This window comes from Antechinus flavipes, chromosome 2 (assembly GCF_016432865.1).
Source record: "Antechinus flavipes isolate AdamAnt ecotype Samford, QLD, Australia chromosome 2, AdamAnt_v2, whole genome shotgun sequence".
NCBI classification, from domain to species: Eukaryota; Metazoa; Chordata; class Mammalia; order Dasyuromorphia; family Dasyuridae; genus Antechinus; species Antechinus flavipes.
This window is the reverse complement of record NC_067399.1, coordinates 549,714,718-549,737,921: the sequence shown is the minus strand read 5'-3', so window position 1 is coordinate 549,737,921 and position 23,204 is coordinate 549,714,718. Positions and strand designations below refer to the sequence as shown.

At 35.2% G+C, this 23,204-nt stretch overlaps 1 protein-coding gene across 6 annotated transcripts in view; it reads right to left on the bottom strand.

The window, feature by feature from the left end:
* APBA2 (amyloid beta precursor protein binding family A member 2) overlaps window positions 1–23,204 on the bottom strand; it is a 357,128-nt gene that overhangs the window by 64,530 nt on the left and 269,394 nt on the right. For 5 of the 6 annotated variants that reach the window (XM_051980953.1, XM_051980957.1, XM_051980956.1 and 2 more), the window contains 4 exons: window positions 17,340–17,485; window positions 14,156–14,191; window positions 8,913–8,999; window positions 129–314 (listed from right to left, as the gene is read on the bottom strand). In XM_051980953.1, coding sequence (XP_051836913.1) covers window positions 129–314; window positions 8,913–8,999; window positions 14,156–14,191; window positions 17,340–17,485 — 455 coding nt within the window. The remainder of the gene's footprint in view (window positions 1–128; window positions 315–8,912; window positions 9,000–14,155; window positions 14,192–17,339; window positions 17,486–23,204) is intronic. The other variant, XM_051980958.1, reaches the window with a different exon arrangement.

Below are 23,204 nucleotides of genomic sequence, written 5' to 3'. Positions count from 1 at the left end.
ACATTAATCTGCTTCATTTCCCTTTGGGACTGTTGCCAGCAAGAGTGTGGGCAGTGGACCACATATTAGATACCTCTGCACTACATAATGCTGCTTCTTTCATAACAGTTAACAAATAATTTACTTACATCCTCTGACTCAAAGACATGGCAGATCATCTTGTACTGTTTCTTCCCTTCCTGGGCACCAGGTGTGGTCTCAATACAGTCTTGAGAAGCTGATCTGGGCATCCGACGTCTCGCCATTAACACAACAATATTCCCAATGTCAGCAATGTATGAGATAGTACGCAAAGCATGATCCATCATGGTTTCCTACCAATGGAGAAGAAAAGTCAAATTAAGAAACATCTCCGAACTGTGTCACTGTGCCTACTGGGCTCACCTCTCAATGTCTCTAGAGACTATTAACTAGATAACTTGTCAGTGTTAGTATTTTTCACAAGATGATCTCCTCAGAAATGGGAGAAGCAAAAATACAAACTATACACAAATCTTTGGGACATCCATACAAATAGCTTTTAAATATACTCACCTGCTCACTGCCTTTACCTGATTCCTCCAGGTCAGACAACAGGACTGAAGATATTCAAGTATGCAGGAAGAAGGCACATAGATAAGCCAAAGTGGCTCTATTCTTTTCTTCCAAGGGTGAAATTTGCTGATAATGAAGGTGCCCACAAGGAATATAGGTAGGTACAAACATCATAGCAGTAGAAATACATATCTATGGTTACAGGGCAGCATTCAAACACATGGTAGAATAGCAACCATGAAAACATCCACTAAGATGATAAATGGAACAAAATCTCCATCAAGCAGAAATTTGATTAAAGAAAATTTTCCCAGTAAACTCTAAAGCAGGGAAAGGGAATGTCTGGTTTTGGGAAGCTATAAAATCTGAGAAATCATTTGCTAAAGTAACTGCAGGTGATAATGAATGGAAAGCTAGGTACAACAATCTCCCACTGTTTGAATTCTATAAGTTGATAATTTTGTATGATCCTCTAATAATGTTACAAATATCCAAATGGCTCTTGGCAGAAAAAAAAAATTCTCTATCCCTGCTCTAAAGGAAACCAGGCAAAGCATAAGAATATATCTTCATATTGGTGATATATTTTTTTTTATAAATCAACAATAACCATTTTTCAAACTGCATAAATACTTAAACCTATCCTCTCTGTCTTTTATACTATTAAAAATAATTCCATTCAGGTGCCTTGGTATACTTTATAACATTATATAAATGTCATCTAGTATTATCTCTCTATTTTTTATTCTCAATAAAAAAGGTAGACTAGTACATTTTAGAAATCTCTTTGACAAAATTAAAATAAACAAAAAAGCTTTCCCACTTAAAACCTTCAGCTAATCAGAAAATTAACGCGTCCCGAATCAGACCCAGTAAAAGGCATTTGAAAAGTTATCTTCTTTTGAAGTCAGGAGAATCCTGACTCCAAAACTTATTTGCTAGATCCTGGACAAGTCATTTAATAGCCTCAAGTCTCAATTTTCTCATCAGTAAAATGTAGAAAATTATACCTCCACTTAACATGGCTATTGAGAAGAAAGAGCTTTATAAACCTTGAAATGTCATTGCAATGCAAGTTACTATTATTATTCTTGACAAAATCTGAGATTTGAACTCCTATGTGCTTCTGTCTACTTAGGGCTTAACATACTGCATTTATCTTATCACAAAGTAAATACCTATTAATGCCTAAAAATTATTGTCTGGCATTATGAACATGTGCATTTATTAAAAAGTATTATTTTAAGTGTTCCTTGTGTCACCTCTCCCCAAACTCTGACTCCTGCTCCATACCTCTATGAATTACATTCTATCTATTCCCCAAACATTCTTGTTCATTGGCATTAAAGTATTCAAGGTGAAATCCTTAGTTATGTTAGAGCTGGCCAAAATCATCAAGCTCTGCCATTGGCTGAAGGCCAAGGAGATCCTGAGTCCTTTCATAATCTCAGAAATGTGAATCTATGGAGAAAAAGAGTTTTATCTCGGCTATAGAACAAGATCAAAAATTTTAAATGCAGCTCTTACTCTAGAAGATTTCCATCCCACCTCCCATTCCCTCAGAGGGATGACCCTCGAAGTACCCTTCAATTTCTAAGACTCAAAGAGACATCTTCAATTAGAACACATTATACTCAAACTTAAAAAGCAGCACTGACTGTGCACCTGTGCATTCACACAAAGAGTATAACAATTGCCTGGCCTAGAAATTCCTTCAGAGAACAGAGGGATGCAGCTCAGTGCTAAATTTTCCATAAAAACCTTCTGTTCACAGAACATAAAGCAACCAGCCATTGTATAGGGAAAGTGCTGACCTGCAAGAGTCACACCAAATGTCCCAGTAGCAATGTCTGAAGCTTATCCTACTCTTTCAGCTCAGCTTAAGAATGTATTACTCTTGTTGCTTTGATTTTATTTTGTTATTTTGTCTATTAAATCATGATCTGCTGTCTCCTCCCCAAAATATTCTCAATGAAGCATCACACAATGACTTTGAACAACTAATAAGATTCTCTTTCAATGCCATTATTCCCCTTCCACAAAAGAAGATGAGACACAGTGTGTTTCTGTGATCTCTGAAGTCTTCCTATCTCATGAAATTACATGTTTATCTTTTGTTCTGATCTCAATCTGCGCTGTTGATTTAAGATTCCAGCAGCAGTAATTGTGTTTTGTTTTTAGTTACTCAAGACTAGAGATTATTTTTAAAAGAAATGATAAATGTCAGTTTTTAATACTCCATCTAAGGCCTTGGCAAACACAAACATTAAAAGTCACCCATTTATTCACTAGATATTCTTTGACATTAGCAGGGTAGGAGACATAGAGGGTTGATTGTGAGACATCAATGTAAATACAGGAATACTGCAATCAAACTGATTTGTATGTGGAGAAACCTGCCATTCTTTCTATATTGACTTATCCTCTCCCAAAATTTGGAGGTAGTCTAGGGAAACTGAGGTGGTAAATAAAAGCATGACTGGATGTGTTAAAAAGTTTTTTCTTCCTTCTCTTCAGCTGAAAATTCCACTGAATGAAGTGGACCTGCCTAGCACCTGTAGAGATATTCTTTCTGCAAAGTTCACTCTCCATGGAGGTCTTCAAGCAAAAGCTGAAGGACCATTTTTTCAAGTATATGTTTAGTAGTGATTCTTTTCATAGTCTAACTATATATACTCTGAGGTTCCTGTATACTTAAATCTGTGATTCTTTGGAAAAAGAACTAGAGTAGAAATCTAGCAGGCAAAAAAAATGAAGGATGAAAGAAAGAGTATTAAGTATTACATTGATAGTTTTGTTCTTAGAGGTTCAGGTAACTATGTTTTTAATGTTTTCTCATCATTTCAAAAGAAAGGGGTAAAGTAGTTTTTGTGCAAAAGGGGAAAAATCATCTTGCTCAGAATATAAGACCATCTCTGGAAAGGAAGGAGATTGGCTAAAGATTTCTTATAAAATCTAAACAGCCAAAAATAGAAATAAAAACAAAATCACAAACAATGACAACCAAAATAGAGTATAAAATACAGCTGAAAAACAGCATAACACTGTTGTGATAAAATTAGAAAGCTTGGGCAAAAAATGAAATACAATTTTCACTAGAAAATAGGAGATACTTCTTCAAAGAGACCAGGTCAGAGTAGAGACAAATTCTAAAGAAATAGGGCTTATTAGGCATGTAAAAGATGGGAAAAGTTACTTATTTATTTTAAAAGTTTTGAAGTATTACAAGGACCATGACCAATTTTCCTTCCCTTTTCCATAAGGTCTTTAAATTGTGATAGTAATGAATCACATGCAATATTCAAAAGTATTATCTTACTATGAGATAAAAGACAATGGCATCTTACTATAAGATAAAAGACAAATGTTAAAGATCATTTTGGAACTTTCTTCCAAAAAGATAGATGATCATCAGTTTGCTTTAGAGAGAGGAATGCCCATTCAACAATCCCCTGAACTCTTCTGTGACTGAATCACTTGGTTCACTGCATTTATTTTCTAAATGGTCATTCCCCCAAAATATTCTTAGTGACTTCTTAGACCCTGGAATTGAATGCTCAGTGGTAAGGAGAACATTCATTGCAGATGAAGCATGAAAACAAATGCTGAAAAAGTTTTGGGTTTTCTTCTCCGTGATTTTATAAAATTCATCTCTGTAGGAAACTCTATTCTATAATGGTTGCTTCCTGGAAGAATCTCAAACACTGCAGGCTAGGGCACTTTTCGATATTTCCCACTGTATAACTAAGAAGGGCACAATCATTGTCCCTTACTACACATGTTCAAAAAGAGTGTTGAGGAGGGAAGAGTCAGAGGAAAATTGTGGCAATGTCTACTCTGGAAGTTGAGTTATAATAAGTACAACCGATCTCTCCACTTTTTAGAAAGATGATGGAATTCTTTAACCATACATATACAGAATACACACACACACACTCATATGCACACCAGTGACCTTCATTATACACAGCCCTGCATGACTTGTAGCAATAGAACACAGAGGGAGAGAAACCTGTTTTACAGAATTGGAAACCATTATAAAGCAATGAATCTGGCACCCCCAGCTGCTGTACCAGTCAAACAATATCAAAAGCCAGGAATTATGTCAAAATACCTTATCCTCTCAGAAATATGATCAGCCAGAAACATATAAGCACACTGGTGAATATAAGGCTTTTTGGAAGAAATTTACCCCCCACACTGAGAAAATAGAAAGAGAAGGGTTGCTCAAGGAAGCTTTTATTTACAGCACCCCTGAAAAGAGAATCAATTTCATCATCAGCATTTTATTCCATTAAGGAGAACAATGATTCTTCTTTTGCTTTTGAGTGAAAAAAGTCCACTGGGAGTAGGCTCTTAAAATGGAGAATCAAAGGCAAGAAGAGGATGAGGTCCACTTGGAGTTATACTCATTAAATCCCAGCTTATCTATCCTCAGTCAGTTAGATTCAGAGATACTAGGTTAAGATTCCAGCCATTTGCTCACCTTACATTAGATGCAAAAATAATTCCATACTTAAAACTGTGCTATCATTCTCAAAAGCCAAAGAGCACTAAGTAAATGAAAGAATAGATTTGGTATTGATGTTTGCAGTGGCTGATAAAAAAACAACAACAAAACAAAAGCTGAGTCTGTTAATAGTCAAAAGCAGGTTGCTGGGCATTGGGCTTGGTAGCATAAAGCTATAATTCTTGCCTACTGGGATAGAGTGAAATAGGTGAATACTTTAAGTTCTGGAGGACCATCAATCTTCCTAAGGAGGGGCAAACTGGTCCAGTTCAGAAAAATGGAGTGCATAAAAGGTGTGTACATATATATAATGTGTGTATGTGTAGGTTTATATGTATAAATATATCCATACATGTATGTATATGTGTGTATGCATGTATATAAATATATATACATATATAAATATATTCAAAGCCAGGATTTGCTATCATATCAGGTATAAAAGACATTTTTCCTCTGTTCTACTCAGAAGCATGTATTTATAAAAAATAAAGTAAACAAAGATAACCTCTTTTTAAAAAGTGTTAATTTGTGATCATTAACATGTACTCAGACTCTTAACTCCAACTGGGGCAGTAAATCTTCATGTAAAGCCAAATTCAGATATCTGTGAAATGAAGTTGTCGACCCAAGTGTTTGGATAATTGTGTCAGGAGACTTGTGATGTGAAGATAGGTGATGAGACCTTAGAATAGTAGTATCTACATTATCTGTAGGATGCAAAAAGTAGAAACATTATATAATGAGTTTTTTTGTTACAGTCTACAAGTTTGAAAGTCCCAATTCTGTTCCTAAATGGAACTGATATAAATTTTTGAGAGTTGTTGTTTTACTTTTCTCACTTCTTCAGTTTCATGAGGTTTCTAACTTTGCTCTCCTGCCTACCAAGTTAATGGCAAACAGAGTATCATAGTAATTCTTGGGGATTTGGTCATGGGCTTCTTTAACTAGACCTGTGCTTTTAATATTGGAAAAATTCAGACCCATCCTTTTCTTGAGACATGAAGGATCTCTCTACAAAAAGTGGGAGAAGAAGGAGGAAGAAGTGGAAGAAAAACAAGGAAGGAAGGAAGTAAAGAATGCTTTTTGACATTAAGAAAACCTTAATGCTAACCAATAGCTAGGCAATACAAGTAAGGAGTGGCTAAAACCAAGGAATTCTAAAAGACTTGCTCTATAATCTACATGTGGAAGAGAAACTATCACTGATTACACTCTCTATCTCAATTATGTAAATTCATTGGAATAGCTAGAATTACTAGGCTCATCATCTTAATACCCAAACACTAAACTAGATCAATGAGAAATTGCTTCATACAATGCTAAAATTCTTTAGTTCCACCAAAAATAAGGGGGGGTGGAGGAGTGGAGAGAGGGAGAGAAGAGGAAAGCAACACAATTAAATTATTAGTACTGCTTTTGTACATCCAACTAGAAGATTGAATTTTTTTTCCACTTTTCATTCAGTTGTTTTAATATTGCATAGAAAACCAGAAAATCAGTGTATAAGCCCCAGGGGAAAGTAACAGTTGAAGATTAAAATGGAAAAACAACCTACATTATCTGTAAGTTGGAAAAAGTAGAAACATTGTAAAATGAGATTTGTTTGGTTATAGTCTCCATCCATGACTGCAAGTTTGAAAGTCCTAGTTCTGTTCCTAAGTGGAACTGATAAGATTTTTTGAGTGGTTGTTTTACTTTTCTCATTTCTTCAGTTGCATGAGATTTCTAATTTTGCTCTCCCACCTATTAAGTTAATATCAAGTAAAATTAATAACTGGCTGATAGAGTAAATTTTTTATTTTCTACAAAGATAGATCTCCAAAACTACCATGAGAAGAAAAGAAAATCAATGTAATAATGGGCCAACTGCCTGGGGAAACATTTTGGGTTTGTGGGCATATGACATGTCTATTTGCTGAACCAAACAGTATCCACTCACTCCCAGTCAATTCTGAAATAATCTATCAAAAGTTTTTAAAAGTGCTCCTAGTCTTGATCCAGGATTCTAAAACACAAGATTTAATCAGACCATCTTTTATGAACCCCAAATCAGAATATAATAAAGGATTTTTTTATGAAGCTTTAATAAAACAGTTTATCTTTTCCTGAAAATAAGATTTTCTGGGAGAGACTCAGAAAATTCCAAACCTAATATTGCCATCAGTACAATGTCAAACTGACATATAAGACCTGCAGCTAGGTGGCATATTGGATTAGGGCAATGGGCCTGAAGTCAGAAGAACTGATGATTTAGCCTTAGACAATTACTAGCTGTGCAATCCTGGGGAAGTCACTTAACCTGTTTGCCTCAGTTTCTTCATCTGTAATAACATCTTTCTCCCAGGGTTGTTATGAGGCTTGAATAAAGTAATAATGGTAAAGTACTTAGCACAGTGCCTAGCACTTATATAAATGTTAACTATGATAATGATAATGATGATCCTAGATTTGTCATCAACTTGCTGACTCCCTCCTTCTTCCCTCCTTCCCTTCCTCCCTGTCATCAACCTCTGTAAAATGAAGTCGTTTTACTTCAAGATGTCTAATGTCTGGGTTCAGTTAGATGGCATAGTGGATAGAGCACTGGTCCTGGAGTCAGGAAGACTGAGTTTATATCCAGCCATTGACACTTAATACTGCCTAGCTGTGACTGTGCAAATCATTTAACCCCAATTGCCTCACACACATAGACAAATGTATAAGGTTCTTTTCAAAACTAAAATTCCTTTACTTGGTTAATATAAGCTTATAATGCTGAGAAACCACAGGACTCAGAGCTGGAAGGGACATTCAAGATCTACTCAATTGAATCGCTTCATTTTAGGGATGAGGAAACTAAAATTGAAAGAAGCTATATTATCTATTTAAGGTTATATAGTACTGAGTAATAGATTAGCATTGAACCTAAGCCTTCTGTCCCCAATTCAAATATTCTTTCCACTATATCAGAGTAGAACTAAACTAATTTCACATTCTAATTAAGCAACGGTTCCAATGGCTAGTCAGTACAAGTGGGGAGTGCATAAAAACAAGAAGTTCTAAAAGACTTGCCTTACAAACTACATGTGGAAGAGAGACTATCACTGACTAAAGTCTTTGCTTCAATTATGTAAATTCACTAGAATAGCTAGAATTACTAGGCTCACCATCCTAATCTCCAAACACTAAACTAGACAGAAGAACCGTTCCAATATCTAGATTCTTCTTAAGCACAACAAGAAATGGTGTAATAGTCTCCAATTGTGAAATCAGAAAACCAGAATCTGAGTCCCAACCCTTTCCCTTGCTCCATTATAGATTCCTGAACAAATCCTCTTTTATCCTTAGCTTTCTTAGCTATAAAACAGAGATAAAAATATTTGCACTACCAGAGGGTTTCTGAGATGAAAGTCCTTTTTATAGAACTTAAAGTGCTATGTAAATGTGAGCTACTATTGTTTTTTTTTTTTTATCATTTTATACTAACATTAATAAAACTAGATTTACTGGAATTATTCTTTCAAGAAGTCATGAAAAACATTCTAGAATCATGAAAGGTCACCTAAGATAACTGTGTGATTTCTAACTCAGCTCTTGCTTCTTCCCAGAGTAACTTTGTTTTTCAAATATTTAAGGTTTCTGAGCAGCAAACAACTATTTTAAAGGAAATTTTCTTTCTAATGCTCCTTATTCTCAAATGAACTAAAAATGCTTTCTAAAACTGGTACTTATCCATGATCCTAAGATTCATCTGTGTTGTAGATAAATATTTTTGCCCCCAAACATCTAATGAAGTTTTTTCTTTTCTTTTTTTAAATAATTATATCTAGTTTTCCATCTCACAGAATTTCTGGGTAATTATATTTTAAATGTGATAGGCAATTACCTGTGTGTCTGCATTTAGAACCTTAATCCTCTGAGTAGAGATGAAGAGATCCACTTCAGTCAAAGTTTGGGAATCTCCTTCAGAACTCTAACAAAAGAAAAAAAAAGTTAAAAAGCAAATTTTAACTGCCTTCAGTGACTTTACTAATCGCTTTGAGCAAGACAGAATTGTGAGGTGAGAGGTGCTATATATCTAAATCGTTTAAAGATAAGCACCTAAAAAGTATAAATTTAAAAGAAAAGTTTCAGGGAAACTGAGTTTTACCTGTGTGATTTGGAAATGCAAAGGAGCGACAAATTCTTAATTTTTAACATTGAAAATGCAGGAAAGCCTTTGGTAGAAATGTTTTCAAATATTTCTTTTGTATACTAGCAAAATATATTGGGACCAATAAAGCTAAGTTGTCAGTGTGTGTGTGTGTGTGTGTGTGTACGCATATGGCATGTGCTAATACCTCTTGGCTCAGCCCATATTAACTCAATCAAAAAATTTGATCCAATTTTTTTTAATAACTCCAAAATTTGATTCAATTAATGACTGTTCTGCAAATACAAACTATATAGTATAACACTCACAGACTTTACTGGTCAATTCAATCTTGAAAATTATCACTTAGAGAGAGTATATTTACATTTTCTTTTCTTCTTGGGAAGGGGGAGGGCAGGCTCTGGAGGTTAAGTCTTAAGCCTAGGGTCCCACAGCTAGAATGTGTTTGAAGCCACATTTGAACTCAGATCCTCCTGACTGCTGGACTAGTATCCTATTCATTGTCCCACTTAGCTGCCCTAAGAGTATATTTTCAAAGAAAGTTAATTAAAATATCTGTTTTCTCTGGAGATAAATATTCATAATCACATTTGCCCGGCTGTCCCATTACTCTATCTTTTCCCTAAAATAGAAGATGAACTACTCTGGAAAAACTATGATTTAATTTGTTTTGTGACTGTGAATAAGTTATTTCTCTCCTTCAATTTCTGCATCTATGGAAAAAGATACTTAAACTAGAGATTTATAAAATTTCCTCTAGCTCTAACACTAGGGGATTATAAATACATAATGGATAGGCAGTATTATGTAATAGAAAGAGAGCTACCCTTGGATCAGAAGTCCTGGATTCAAATTCCAACACTGATATGTACTTGCCATGTGACCAGGGACAAGTATAAGGGGATACTAAGAACTAGCTTTTATCGACTCACAACCATAAATTTTTAAATTTATTCAAAATTATCAAGCACTACAAATCAGACCTTGATTTATTGTTTAGTTGGTTGTCTAGACTTAAGAGAGGGATGGAGACTATATCAATAATGAAGATTAAACTTAAAAGTATGTCAAGTGTGCCTTTTTTCCCCCAGGGACCCTTCCTAATAATCAGTTTCCTCATCTAAAAATAGGGACAATGCTATTTCTACTACCTACCTTGTTGTAGGAAAGCACTTTTTCAACCTTAAATCTCAAACAATTATAGAAATGACTGATCATTAATGTTTTGTGATTCTTCTTCCTTTACATTATAACTGGGGAATATCATAAAATTAATAATAAAAGTTATTAATCATGACCCTTCCCATAATAACTGGAAAACATTATAAAAATTAATAATAATAATGACAATAACAAATAGCATACATGTTGAAAAGCAAAATGGCTACATTTTTTAAAAATCACAGCATGCTTATTATTGGCCCAACTGACATGGTATTAAGTTACATTTAAGCTGACCTTTTTCAGTACCTGAATGTACCACTCTAGGCATGCTAAAGACAAGGAAGGTGTTTTAATTGGTTTTAAATCAGTAGGAATCTCAATTACTTCAATATAGTAGAAACAGAAAAATGTGCTTAACTAGTATGCCTATTGAGTTAAGTAATTCTCTCTGGTCACTCAAAAACCAATGATGCTGTGCTTCCCAATTCACAATGTCACATAGGTTTGACTTGATCCTTCCCAGTACGTGATTAAAACACATTTTCCCTGCTGGCTATACCCTAAAAATTCTGAAATACTTGGAGATCACATATTATGATGATGTAATTGAGCTTTCATGCTGTCCTTAAAGAGAAAAAAACACAGTGTGCTACTGTCTCTCAACTACAGAGTTCTATTACTTTTACCTCATTGTTATATAGATTCAAATAAATCCTGCTAAAGTACATTGTGTGTGTGTGTGTGTGTGTGTGTGTGTGTGTGTTGTGTGTGTGTGAAATTAGGAAGAAGCCACTTTATGTTTCTGCTTATAAACAAAATCCAACCACAAACCACAAGCTTTGATGCAATCTATTTAAATGTGTTTCCAAAAGTAATATTCTTGGATGATAAATAACTTGAAGCGTAACTGTTGCTGAGATAAGTTGAGTCAGAAGCAAAATGTGACAATTATTTGTCGGGCAAATGTAGCTTCATTGTTTAATGAGTACATTTCAGTGCTATGTAGAAATCTTAGAAAAATGATTGATCAGAAAAAGAGGAAGAAACTTGGAACAAATTAAGTCAAGAAAAAGGAAAATTAGTAGTTTCTGAGTGGACATTATAAATAAGGAATTTTACATAACATGGCAATAAAACCAATTGCTTTCTCTTGGCACTGAAGAAACTGGGACCAAGAGACAAGAATATAAAAAGGCAGGTGGCCTTTCTTCCAATGACCAGTCAGTTAAACAAGCTTGATAAAAATTAAACTGGAAGAGTTAAAGCTCAGCACAGAAGAAAGCTGTCAAGATTTTTTGATATCATGCTGCTTCAAAGCTGTTAAGCTCTCTCCATGTAAGAATTATATTTTGTTTGGGCTTATAAATCAATAGTAATTAATGTTTATTCTCACCTGTATAACCTCATAATATTTTTAAAAGCATAATTAAGAAAGAAAGTATACTACAATCAATGTCTTATTTAATCATGCCTGTAGAAGATAATCATGTCTATAATACTATCACAAATTTAGTACTAAGATACCACTTTCCATCTGGTAACAAGTTATTCTAATTTACATGTCAAGTACCATAATATTCCAAATATAGGTCACCTCAATATAGGATGTATTATTAAAAACTGATTTTTTGAAAGGTAAAATAGGTAGATTAATGCTATGTATATAAACATATATAAATATATATTTATTACAGTTAAGGAAATATTTAATAGATGAATATATACTGAAAAGTAATCATAGTATTTGCCATATAAAATATATTTCCAAATTATTGAAGAGGAGTTATAAAAGGTTGTTCATTGGGTCTGAAAATATCCCTTTTATAGCCAGAGGGAGGAGCACCTGGGACCTACAAGCAGGTACTAATGAAAATTCTATATTTGAGCAAAGCCAAACAAAAGGTGGGGGAGGCCAATTTGAACTGAATGAAAATTACATACAGGTTCTGCTTCTTCCCTTGTGAAGTAAGAACAGGCAAAAGGCAGAATTGGGGAAAGTGTGGTACATACTTGGGCCAATAAAGTACTTAGGAAGGAATAAATAGCTTTATGAATGCCAGCCTGGAAAACCTAAACCTATAATGCTATTGCTTTGAACTCCCTAAAGGGATATCTACTTAATAGAATGAGAACAGAAACCAGCCAGTTTGTCACTGAACAGGATGCAGAAAATAAATAGCTAGAGACATGCTGATGATCACAGATCTGAGGTAAAAATGTAAGGCCAGAGGCCAGAGAGTATAGGTCATGGGAAACCATCAAATGTTGTTGTCTGCCTGGGTGTAAAGAAAAGTGTATTAACTTCAGGTATGTATTCTGTATGTATATCAAAATATAAGATTTGTGATTTTTTTCAGCTTTGGTATAGAGAGGACTCCCTCCTAAAACACATTTATGATTTAGTATGGAAACAGAATTACTTGAGGTTGTGGTTCTCTTAAGAGTCGGAATGGGGGACTATAGATTTGGGGGAAGAAAGGACCCAAGTGGTCATTTGGCTCATGTCTTTATTTTACAAATAAAGAAACTAAGATTCAAAAAGCTTATGGCTCAACTAAGATCTCATAGCTAACAAATGGAAATGTCAGGATTCACACTCATGTTCTGTGACTCCAGATCCAATATTCTTTTCTACTAACTGAGCAGTTTTCAAAATGTAGTATAGGGAACCAAGATCCATGATATCTGTGAAGTCAAAACCATTTTCACAATTATAACTAAGACATTTTAATTTCAAATATACTAAATATCAAGAAATATCACCAACAAAAACAAAAGTTCAATAATCTTTGAGAGCATAATGGAATTGGGGCAGCTAGGTGGTACAGTAGATAATGCATCAGTCCTGGAGGCAGGAGGACCTGAGATCAAATCCAGACTCAGATGCGCTTATAAACTCTATGACCATAGGCAAGTCACTTAATCCTGACAGCAGTCAGTTTCCTCCAAAACCCCCAAAACAAAAAGAGTATTATAATAGAGTTCAGAGACCAAAAAGTATGAAAAATTACTACTTCATGCTTGCCTGTCCAGGTTTGATTTGAACCCAGGTGTTCCTCTATTCATTATAACATGTTCTCTCTGTCACCTCTATCCATTATAACATTGTTTCTATCGCTTTCAACATGAAAGAAAAAAAGAAATTTGTCAAATGGGCATTTCAATACCAATCTGAGATACTTGCTACTTAGTATACTGAAATAGATATTAAAATGACAGTTTATAAATCTCCTAAATTTAGCAAATGACTGCATTTGCAAATATATTACTAAATATTAACTCTATTTTGAAATGATAGGTAGCCTGTCCACACTCCAAAACCTTTTTTAATTAGATGAAAATGTATGTGCATATTGCAAATTGTAGTACTCACAGTACTGATTTGGTAAATTAAAATTAATGAGTCTTTAAATATCAGAATAATTTAATTAATGTCATAGTTAGGCCTATGATATAGGAAGATATATCACTCTGTCAGCATGAAATACTTCACCTAGAAGTATAACCACTATTAAATACAAAATTAGTCATTTCTCCAGACAAAGTATTGGTACATTTGAAAATCTAAATAGAAGAGAAAGGAAGCAATGATCAGCTAATTCAGTAAATAGATAATGGGAAAAATAAATGAAGTCATTTTTGTGGCTCCATTTGATAATCTGGAATTAAGCAATCAAGGAGGAAAGGAAAGAAGACTCAATATTACCACATTATGAGGATTCCTAATGGAAAAGCACAGCTCCACAAAGAACAAGCCACAAAAACATAAACAAGCACTGGTATTCCAGAGAAACATTTTTTTTTTTACACACCACTTTTTTCTTGATTTTAGCAGCCTTCTGCATCCTCTGAGTAGCAAGTAAGAGAAAAAGAAAAACAGATGGGCACAAAAAAGACACAGCACATAGTATAAGTCTTTGGGCCATTGAGCTAAATACTTAGAAACTACATGAAATGGGAGAGGGGAATCTACCAAGTTAAATAGCCTTATGTAATAAGCATAGATATATAAATGATAAACTAATCATTAAAGACTTTTAACAAGTTTGTTTCTTAGCAATGGGAAAAGGCTGGGACACTCCATATATTTACATATGGAATGATAAGGACTAAGGAAAACATTTTAATGACTGTGCCAAATATAAGAACAGAGCTTACCGCCTCAGTGAAGAATTAATTCTTGAAGTTTGAAACTATACACATATAGCTATGGGTCTGAGGCCTTCATTTAGTGGGAAACTCTGCTAAAGATTAGAACGACAGTTTCAGGACCCTTCTGTAATCCTTGGAAGAGTGCTGGTTTGTTTCTATCCTAATGGCTATTTGATAGTGTCCTTATTCTAATGACTGCCAAAAGTCCTTAGACACCATTTAAAAAATGTAGTCAAAACTCTTTTCTTAGGTAGCAAAGCAAGACTTAGGAATGCCTCTCTGTACCATAGAAGTATTGAAGACAAAAAGTAGACAAAAATTTAACAACAACAAAAAAAGTTATGTTCCATTGATAGGTCCCAGTGAACTTGGGGACACTGAAGTTTATTAATGGAATTGGAAAATGTGACCCAGATCCTTCATATTATACCTTCATATTCAATGTACTTCTTCCACTAAATGGTAAATTTCTTGAAAAGAAACATTAGGCTTAATTTATCTTCATATCTTACCAAGTGACTCAAATAACCATGCACAAGATGCAGTTGGGGGTCAAGGGAAGAGGAAATCATTGCACTGAGAGTTAGGATCCCTAGGTTCAAGTTTTAGCTTTGATAATAATTAATTATTCAACTTCAAGCAAGATCATTTCCCTTCTCTGGGCCTCAATTTTCTCATTTGTAAAAAAACAAACTGGGGTTGGACTATAATCTCTAGGATCCCTTACAACACCAATAGTCTATTCAGTGTGTGAATCTAAGAACCAGAAGCATTTGAGAAACACTTGTTAAGTTCATTGGAATTGTCAGAAATCATTAAGTATAAGCAAGTATTGGAGAAATAACTATGTTTTCACATCTTATGTTAAAATTGTGGTACCTGGCAGGAAATATGGGAATCCAGGGCACAGGGTCAGGGGTGCTGATATTACATGTACTTGTACTATATTCATGTGGCTGTAATCTGTGGCCTGGGCCAAACAGAATTATGAGTTTTCAACTAGGACTAAGATTATTTTTCATGGCAAGAACTCTCTAGCCACTATCAGGATCTCATTCCAACCTGGTTCCAAAGGAAAACTAATATTGTATAGAATAGCTCTCATGAATGGCAAGTGGGAAATTGAAAAAAGCCCATACTCTTTAAGTCTTCACCATCTTCAAACTATTTACTAAATGCATCTAATATATATAGAATTCAAATACCATGTTTGCTACTATCTTACTAACAAAAGCAATTCCTTAACTCAACTCAACTCAAATAATCCCCTTGTTCTAGCACCACTGGTTCAGAATATATTCGACTATCATTATCACTTACAAGCAATATTAAGCTCTTGAATGCTGAAGCTTTAATGTTGTAGCAGAAAAAATACTGGACTTGGAAATCAGAAGATAGATGGTTAAGATTTCGCTATACCTAGATGTGTGACAATGGTCTAATTATTTTACCTTGTAAGCCTCATTTTTTAAAATCTGAAATTAATACATTATACTACAATAGCATTGTACCATCTGTCTCAAAATCATAAGCTTCTGAAAGAGGGAACCTTAGAGGTCATTCAGACAAGAAGCGTCAAATAAACATGTGGCTCTTGGCCCTCAAAGGAGTTTAAAATATTTAACAAAACAAGAATACAATAAAATATAGATAACATTACATTTTAAAACTAAGTCAATATGCAGCCTGCAGGCATCTGTATATATGGCTTAATGGTCCCTAGTTTGATTTGAATTTGGTACCTCTGGTCTAGACCAATACCCTTGTTTTATAACTAAAGAAACTAGGACTCAGAAAGGATAAATGATTTAACTGAGATCACACCTTATTTAATAAGGAGCAAAAATAGGATTCAAATAAGGTCTCCTGACTCTAAGTGCAATTCTCTATCCAGTACAATATATGCTTTCATGGGATTCATATAATCATGGATTCGTAAATTTAAATTGGAAGAGTCAATAGAGATTACCTAGTCCAAACTTTTCATTTTACAGATGTAGAAACTGAGACCCAGAGGTAGTGAACCAATTTGTGTCATTTCACATTTAGTATAATAGCAGAATCAGAATTTGAACTCATGTCCTCCATTCAAAATCTGTAGTGGTTTGTTTGTTTTTGTGAAGATGGCATTGCTCAAAACAAGATATATCTTTGACCAGGATGTGGCAGATGATTTTAGTGAAATGTGTGTGCTATTTAACAGTGCTAATGTATCAGAACATCACATCACTGCTATTTATCCAGATTCTATCAGAGACACAAATTTACATGGGTCTAAACTTATGTCTGCCAATTCTAAGCAGTTTCTGAGTTATGAGCATCTTCAGCTTTTTTCATGAAATGAATTCCCCCCCCTCCCATCTGTACATTCTTTAAAAAGAATAAACAAAACAAATATCATTGTAGTGGGACTTGAGACCTTAAAAAATAATAATTTTGGCAGCTAGAATGCTTGAAAATGATCTCTTTTTTAAAAAATGTTTCTAGGTTGCAACTTAGTGAAATGAATTCATCTGGAAAGTAATCTCCTGTATTCTGCAGCCTGACGGTTTTCCCTTTGTAGACTAGATTCTGCCTTTGAATCCTCACAGAGTATTCTGTCAGTCTTAAGGCTCTTTGTTCTGACCTTGGCAATAATTTATGTCTCACTCACTGGCGGACTATGGGTTTCTGTGCACTTTCACACCAGGCCTTGGAAGCAAAGTGGGTTTCTGCTGTGGTCGAACTAGACTCACTTCACTGCACTCTGGAGTCAATTTGAAACTGCATGGTTTTAGACAGAATCCTTGAGAGCTCAGCAGCCAAGGGATCTAGGCCTTTCACCAACTTAGAGACCAATGCTACCTTGACACGGCTGACTGCCTCTTGAGCCTGCATCATTCTGATATTTTTGGAAGGGTTCCGTTCAGAAAGCAGTTGTGTGGACCCCAGGTAATTGGCAGCAAAGATGATTCCATCGATGAGATCCTCAGGTTCACAGGGACCTGGAACTAAACAATGAAGGGAGTTAGTTTCTTCCCAGAAAGATGGAACTGTCTTCAATGAAGGGGACTCACACCCTATACCTAGGACTGGCAGTGGGAGAGACATGTATATCAAATGTAGTCAACATGCAGACCATTTGACAGGAGGAGAATGATTACATCCATAAGGTCAAGTTTAATGGCGTAAATCATTGCTATTCCCACCATTACTCAAACCATCTTTCCTAAACACCTTTCTTTACATTGTAAAAGTAACTGCAGAACCACCTGGCGAGCTGTCAATGTGCCGGCCATAAAGTACGTCAAGAGACAATAAAAAAGCATGTTGTTTTCCAAAAGAAGGCACCGTCTCTTAGCCTCAAGCAATGACAGAGGGGAAATTTATAGAACACCAGCAGCTGTAACTTGCAGCACGTCCTCACATGAGAGGCAGCTACACACTGAGACTAGGCTTGCTTCAGAAGTCAGAGCATCTGCACACTATTGTCTCCTGAAACTGGCCTCATTAGGACTCAAAGGCCTTCCATTCAAAACCTGACTCTACTATTTGGTTCCTGTGTGACCTCATACAAATTATAGTCTTGGCCTCCTTTCTGCATCTTAGTTTTCTCATTTGTGAAATGAAGAGGTTGGATTTGATTTCTTTTTTTTAAAGAAAGTTTTATTTTTTCATGCCTTGAAGTCTTTCCTTTTAAGTGAGTGCTAATTAATTTAATACAAAGTTCCTGTTTCACACAGCTAGGAAGTGTTAAGTGTCTGAGATCAAATTTGAACTCGGGTCCTCCTGACTTCAGGGCTGGTTCTCTATCCACTGCACCATTTAGCTGCCCCTGGCCTTTTCTATCTAATAGAGATAGTCAAATCTGACAATGTTGGAATATATTGGAAATGTTAAAAAAAATTTTTCAGACACCTTTCGTTTTGCAAAAAGTGAAACAGATTTTGCCTAGAACTGTTTCCTTCAAGTTCTCTTAAAATTGTATGCTTATAGGGATATTTTAGCCATGTGTTGTTTTTTTTCCTAGTAGATAGTATATTTTTTCCAATAACATGTAAGAACAATTTTAACATTCATTTTTATGCAAAATGATGAGTTCCAAATTTTCTCTCTCTGTTGCCTTGCCTTCCCCCCTAAAATAGCAATATGATATAAGTTTTATGTGTGCAATAATCATGTTGATTCCAGCTCCAAATCCTGAGGAGTGAAGAGAGTATTGAACATGGAGGCAAGAAGATCTGGGCTCAGATTCTGCCCTGGGCACATCTAGGTATGTGTTGTAACTGGGAAAGTCATGGAGTTTTCTCAGTTTTCTCTGCATTTCACTTTTACTAATTTATAAATAAGGTTATTTGCTAACTATGTAACCCTGGACAAGTCATTATAAAATGAGGAGACTGGATCTGATGGCCTCCATAGCATCCTGCAGCTCTAAATATGTGATGTTATGAATGTGTTTACTCTAATACCCTTATCATGGCCATGGGGAAAGAAGGAAGTGGGGCTCAAATATGAATGGCCCTCATTAGCCTGATGAGGCAACTTGAGAGTTGAGTATGGAATTAATTAGTATGGTTTGAATTATGATTCTGATACTAACTACTCTTATGACCTTGATTAAATCCTTTAATAACTCTGATCTTCATTTTTCTCACCTGTATTATGAGGGAGTCATACTAGATAACTTCCAGTTCAAAGTCTATTGCTCTAGGATAATGCTCATACAGTTATTCTTTCCACATGAATGGGAGGGCAGGAGAGGGGCAGGGAGAAGGTAGGAATGGTTAGGAACATAGAACCCCCACAAACTAGAAAATAAATATAAATTTTTGACCCTCTTTTCATAAAAGAGAAAAAGTCTGAATTATTGTGGTATTAAACGATGAAATACATTGATAATATACAACACCATAGTATATTTTAAGCATTTCTGAATTTCTAAACTTTTTCTATTTCTGCTAGCCTTTACATGTCATCTGCAGCTTCTACAACCCTCCCTGCCCCAATTCCTATTTAATTTCTTATGCTGACTCATGATATATTGAAATGGCTATGGGGAAAATCATAATGTGGAAGGGATAATAGTTTATTGTGCCCTCTAATAGGGAAATACAGAGGAAAAATTAAATCATTATATTAGCAAAAGTGTAGCACCAAGGAAATTCTTTAGCTAAATGTTTATTATGCAAAATAAATGCATTTCCAAATGCCCCCTTCAATAGTGACATTGCCATTATGAAGCAATAAATAATTCTTAGCAACTCTAGAAGACCTTTTTTCCTCCCAATGAATAAATGATTCTCAAATACATAGTTGGCTATTGAGTTCCTTCATTGGTTTTTGTTACCAGCCCATGTCCCAATCCTAACTATGAGCCATTAGCTGCACATCATTGATGAACTCAGTTCATTAAAATTTGTTCCAAGAAAAAAATAATTCTACCTAGTGCATTAACACACGTGATAATGATTAAAAGCAATGTAAAAATGAAGTGATGATTAAACTGTGACAACACATACACTTGTTTTATTAAAACATTCTTTGGAATTTGTAAGATTCTAAATTCATTTGTTTCTGGAATTTATTTTTTTTTAATTTTACCACCAAAACCCATATATATGTGCTTGTAGCCCAGTCAATAAAGTATCCATTAAAATAACCTCTAGTCCTAATCATCCTGCAAATCCAATTTTTTTTAAAGATTTGTCAAGGAATTCTGAAACATTTTCTAGCTTGGTATTAAATTAAAATCTAAAAATAATGGAGCTGTTTTGTCCACTTGGGGCTCTGTGCTTCTTGCATCTAAATGTGGGATATAAATATTTGGAAGGAAGAGAATAAAATGAGTCATTACCATCTATTTCACACCAATGCAACAGCTCATATGCACTAAAACCTAATTTAATAAACTGTTAAGAGTCTGGGGGGATGATTTCAAAGTATTGAAGAGTCTAAATGATATTAGAGATCACAGAGAGCAGACTCTCCAAATTACAAGCTAATTAGTGAATAGCCACCTAGGCTGATCTTTACTTCCAATGCTGACATATCTACTGGAACTTTTCTGTTTTCTCTATTGTTACTGCTGATTCTATCCTACCTATTACTTTTAACTCCGTTTCATTACTTTTCATCCTTCTCTTCAAGCCCTGATGTTTTCCCTGAAGAACCAATATCTCCTGGAAGTTCCACCTTGCTTCTTTTTAGAGTCATTGGGAAAGAAGGGACTTCAGATTGTCTAGTCTGACCACATGCCCATGCAGAAATTTCCTCCCTACCACATTTCTGAAAAGAGGCAAGATGGATCCAATGGACCTAAGTTTATGTCTCAGCTCTGTCTATTTAGGTGATCTTGGATGCTTGTCATTTAACCTTTCTGGGCCTCGATGTCCTGACCTGTAAAATGAGAGTATTGGGTCAAATAGCTTCTGAAGTAATCTCCTTCAGCTTGACATCTGCAATCCTATAAAGTTATCCAGCCTCAATTTAGACACCTCCAGTGAAGAGGGCAGCTACATGATTCACTAGATAGAGTGGCTGACCTTGAGTCAGGGAGACCTGAATTCAAATTTGACCTCAAAAAAACTGACAAAAAGAGTCTTAAACAGTAAGCATTAAATAACTGGCCTATGAGATTAGATGAATAAGTGTGTAGCAGATCCAGTTAGCATATTTACAAGACTTTCGCCAGCAGCATTCAGTAGCTCAGGAATAGGAATGAGGAAGGGGTTGAATTGGGGTTCAGAACTGGTATGAAACAAATGATAGAATGACAAAGGGGCTTGGGATTCAAAGGCAGAGGACTGTATAGTCAAATGAGTTAGTTACAGGGTAAAAAGGCTACAAAGGAAAGAATATAAGGACAGAGCAGAGATGATAGATTGGAACAGCAGGAGAAACAGAGGATCTTGGAGGTCTGGGTGAAAACCTAGAATAAGTTTAAGAAGCATAGGATAGAAATAGGAAATTATTATCAGATTGCTCAATTTCAGAGTTCGTATGATGTGAAATGAGAGTTATGTCTAAGGTATGACTATTTCTGAGATATAGCTTCTGGGAATCAAGGAATTGTATCAACTGGGAAGATAGGATGTTAGAAGGGATTCAATGTGAATACTCAAATCCTTCAAATAGGAGTGCAGAGTGTATGGTAGAGCAGACCATGAGGCAAGTGAACCTCTAAAGAAAAAAAGAATGCTTCGATGTCAAGTCACAGCAATAAGGATTAGGGTATGAATATGTAACTATCTCAAAGAAGAAAAGGTTGCTGAATGTTGGAAGTGGGGAGCAAATAATATTACGATTCCTCTTGAATTAAAATATTATGGGATGTAAGAGAAAGAACAATTAGTACTGGAAAGGGAGCCCAAAGATAGTATGTCTTCCAGAGGAAGCCAGATAGATGTGAATAAAAAAATATGGAAAGGAAACTATCTAAAATAAATTGGAGTTTATTAACACCAGGCTGTGGTTCTAGAATCCACACTGGAGAGGAGACAGGAGGAAAAGATTTTGCATCATCACTGGGTGGGTGGATACTAAGCTAAATATGGATGAAAGTAAAAGAAGCAGCATCAGGGAAAAATGGTTTTCACTTTGGCTTAAAACAGTTCTAGAATAGGGAGATGAGGAAAACAACTTTACCTTTTGAACTAGCTGTCCAGTGGACATCTTAAACTCAATATGTCTAAAACCAAACTCATTATTTGTCCCCCCTAAAGCCTTCCTCTATCTTTTCTATAACTCTACAGGGCAACACTGTGCTCTCAATCTATCAGGCACGTATACCTAGTATATTGCCAAGGCCTGTCAATTAGGCCAATATCTACTCCAACATTGCCATCACTTTGGTATGGGCCCTTATTACCTCACACCTAGACTATTTTTTTTAAAAAAGGAGTAGTTTTCTGGAGTGTCTGCTTGCCTCAAGTGTTTTCCTGCTCTAATTCATCCTCCATTTGGCCACCAAAATGATTTTCTTAAAGCTCAGGTCTGACCATGTTATTATCCCTTTCCCGACTCCCTACTCAATAAACTCCAAAAACCCCTTCTTACTGCCAGGATCAAATACAAAATCCTCTATCTAGCATCCAAAATCTCTCATCAGCTAATCTTTTTCTATTTTTTAAATCTTATATCTTATTCTTTATTAAAATTTTTTTATTATACCTTTTTATTTACAAGACATATGCATGGGTAATTTTTCAGTATTGACCCTCACAAAACCTTCTGTTCCAACTTTTACCTTCCTTCCCCCCAATCCCTTCCCCAGCTGACAGGTACACCAATACATGTTAAATATGTAAAAGTATATGTTAAATCTTAGGTCTTACTCTTCACCACATAATCCTCAGTCTAGTGACACTGACTTCTTTGCTGTTCTCCAAAGAAAATATTCCATCTCTTGATTTCAGGTATTTTCTTTGAATTTCTCCCATTACTGGAATGCTTTTCCTTCTCATCCCTACCTACTGGTTGCCCTAACTTCCTTTAAATTCCTACTGAAGTCTCATCTTCTGCAGGATGCCCTTCCCAAAATCTCAATTTCCAGTGCTTTTCCTCTTTTAATGATTTCCTATTTATTCTGCCTATAGGTTGTACATATTTGTATGTGTCTCTCCCATTAGATTGTAAGCTTCTGGAGATCAGGAACTGTCCTCTTTTTCAATTCCCAAATCTGAGCACAATTTCTGGTATATAGAAGACACTCAAGAAATATTTATTGGT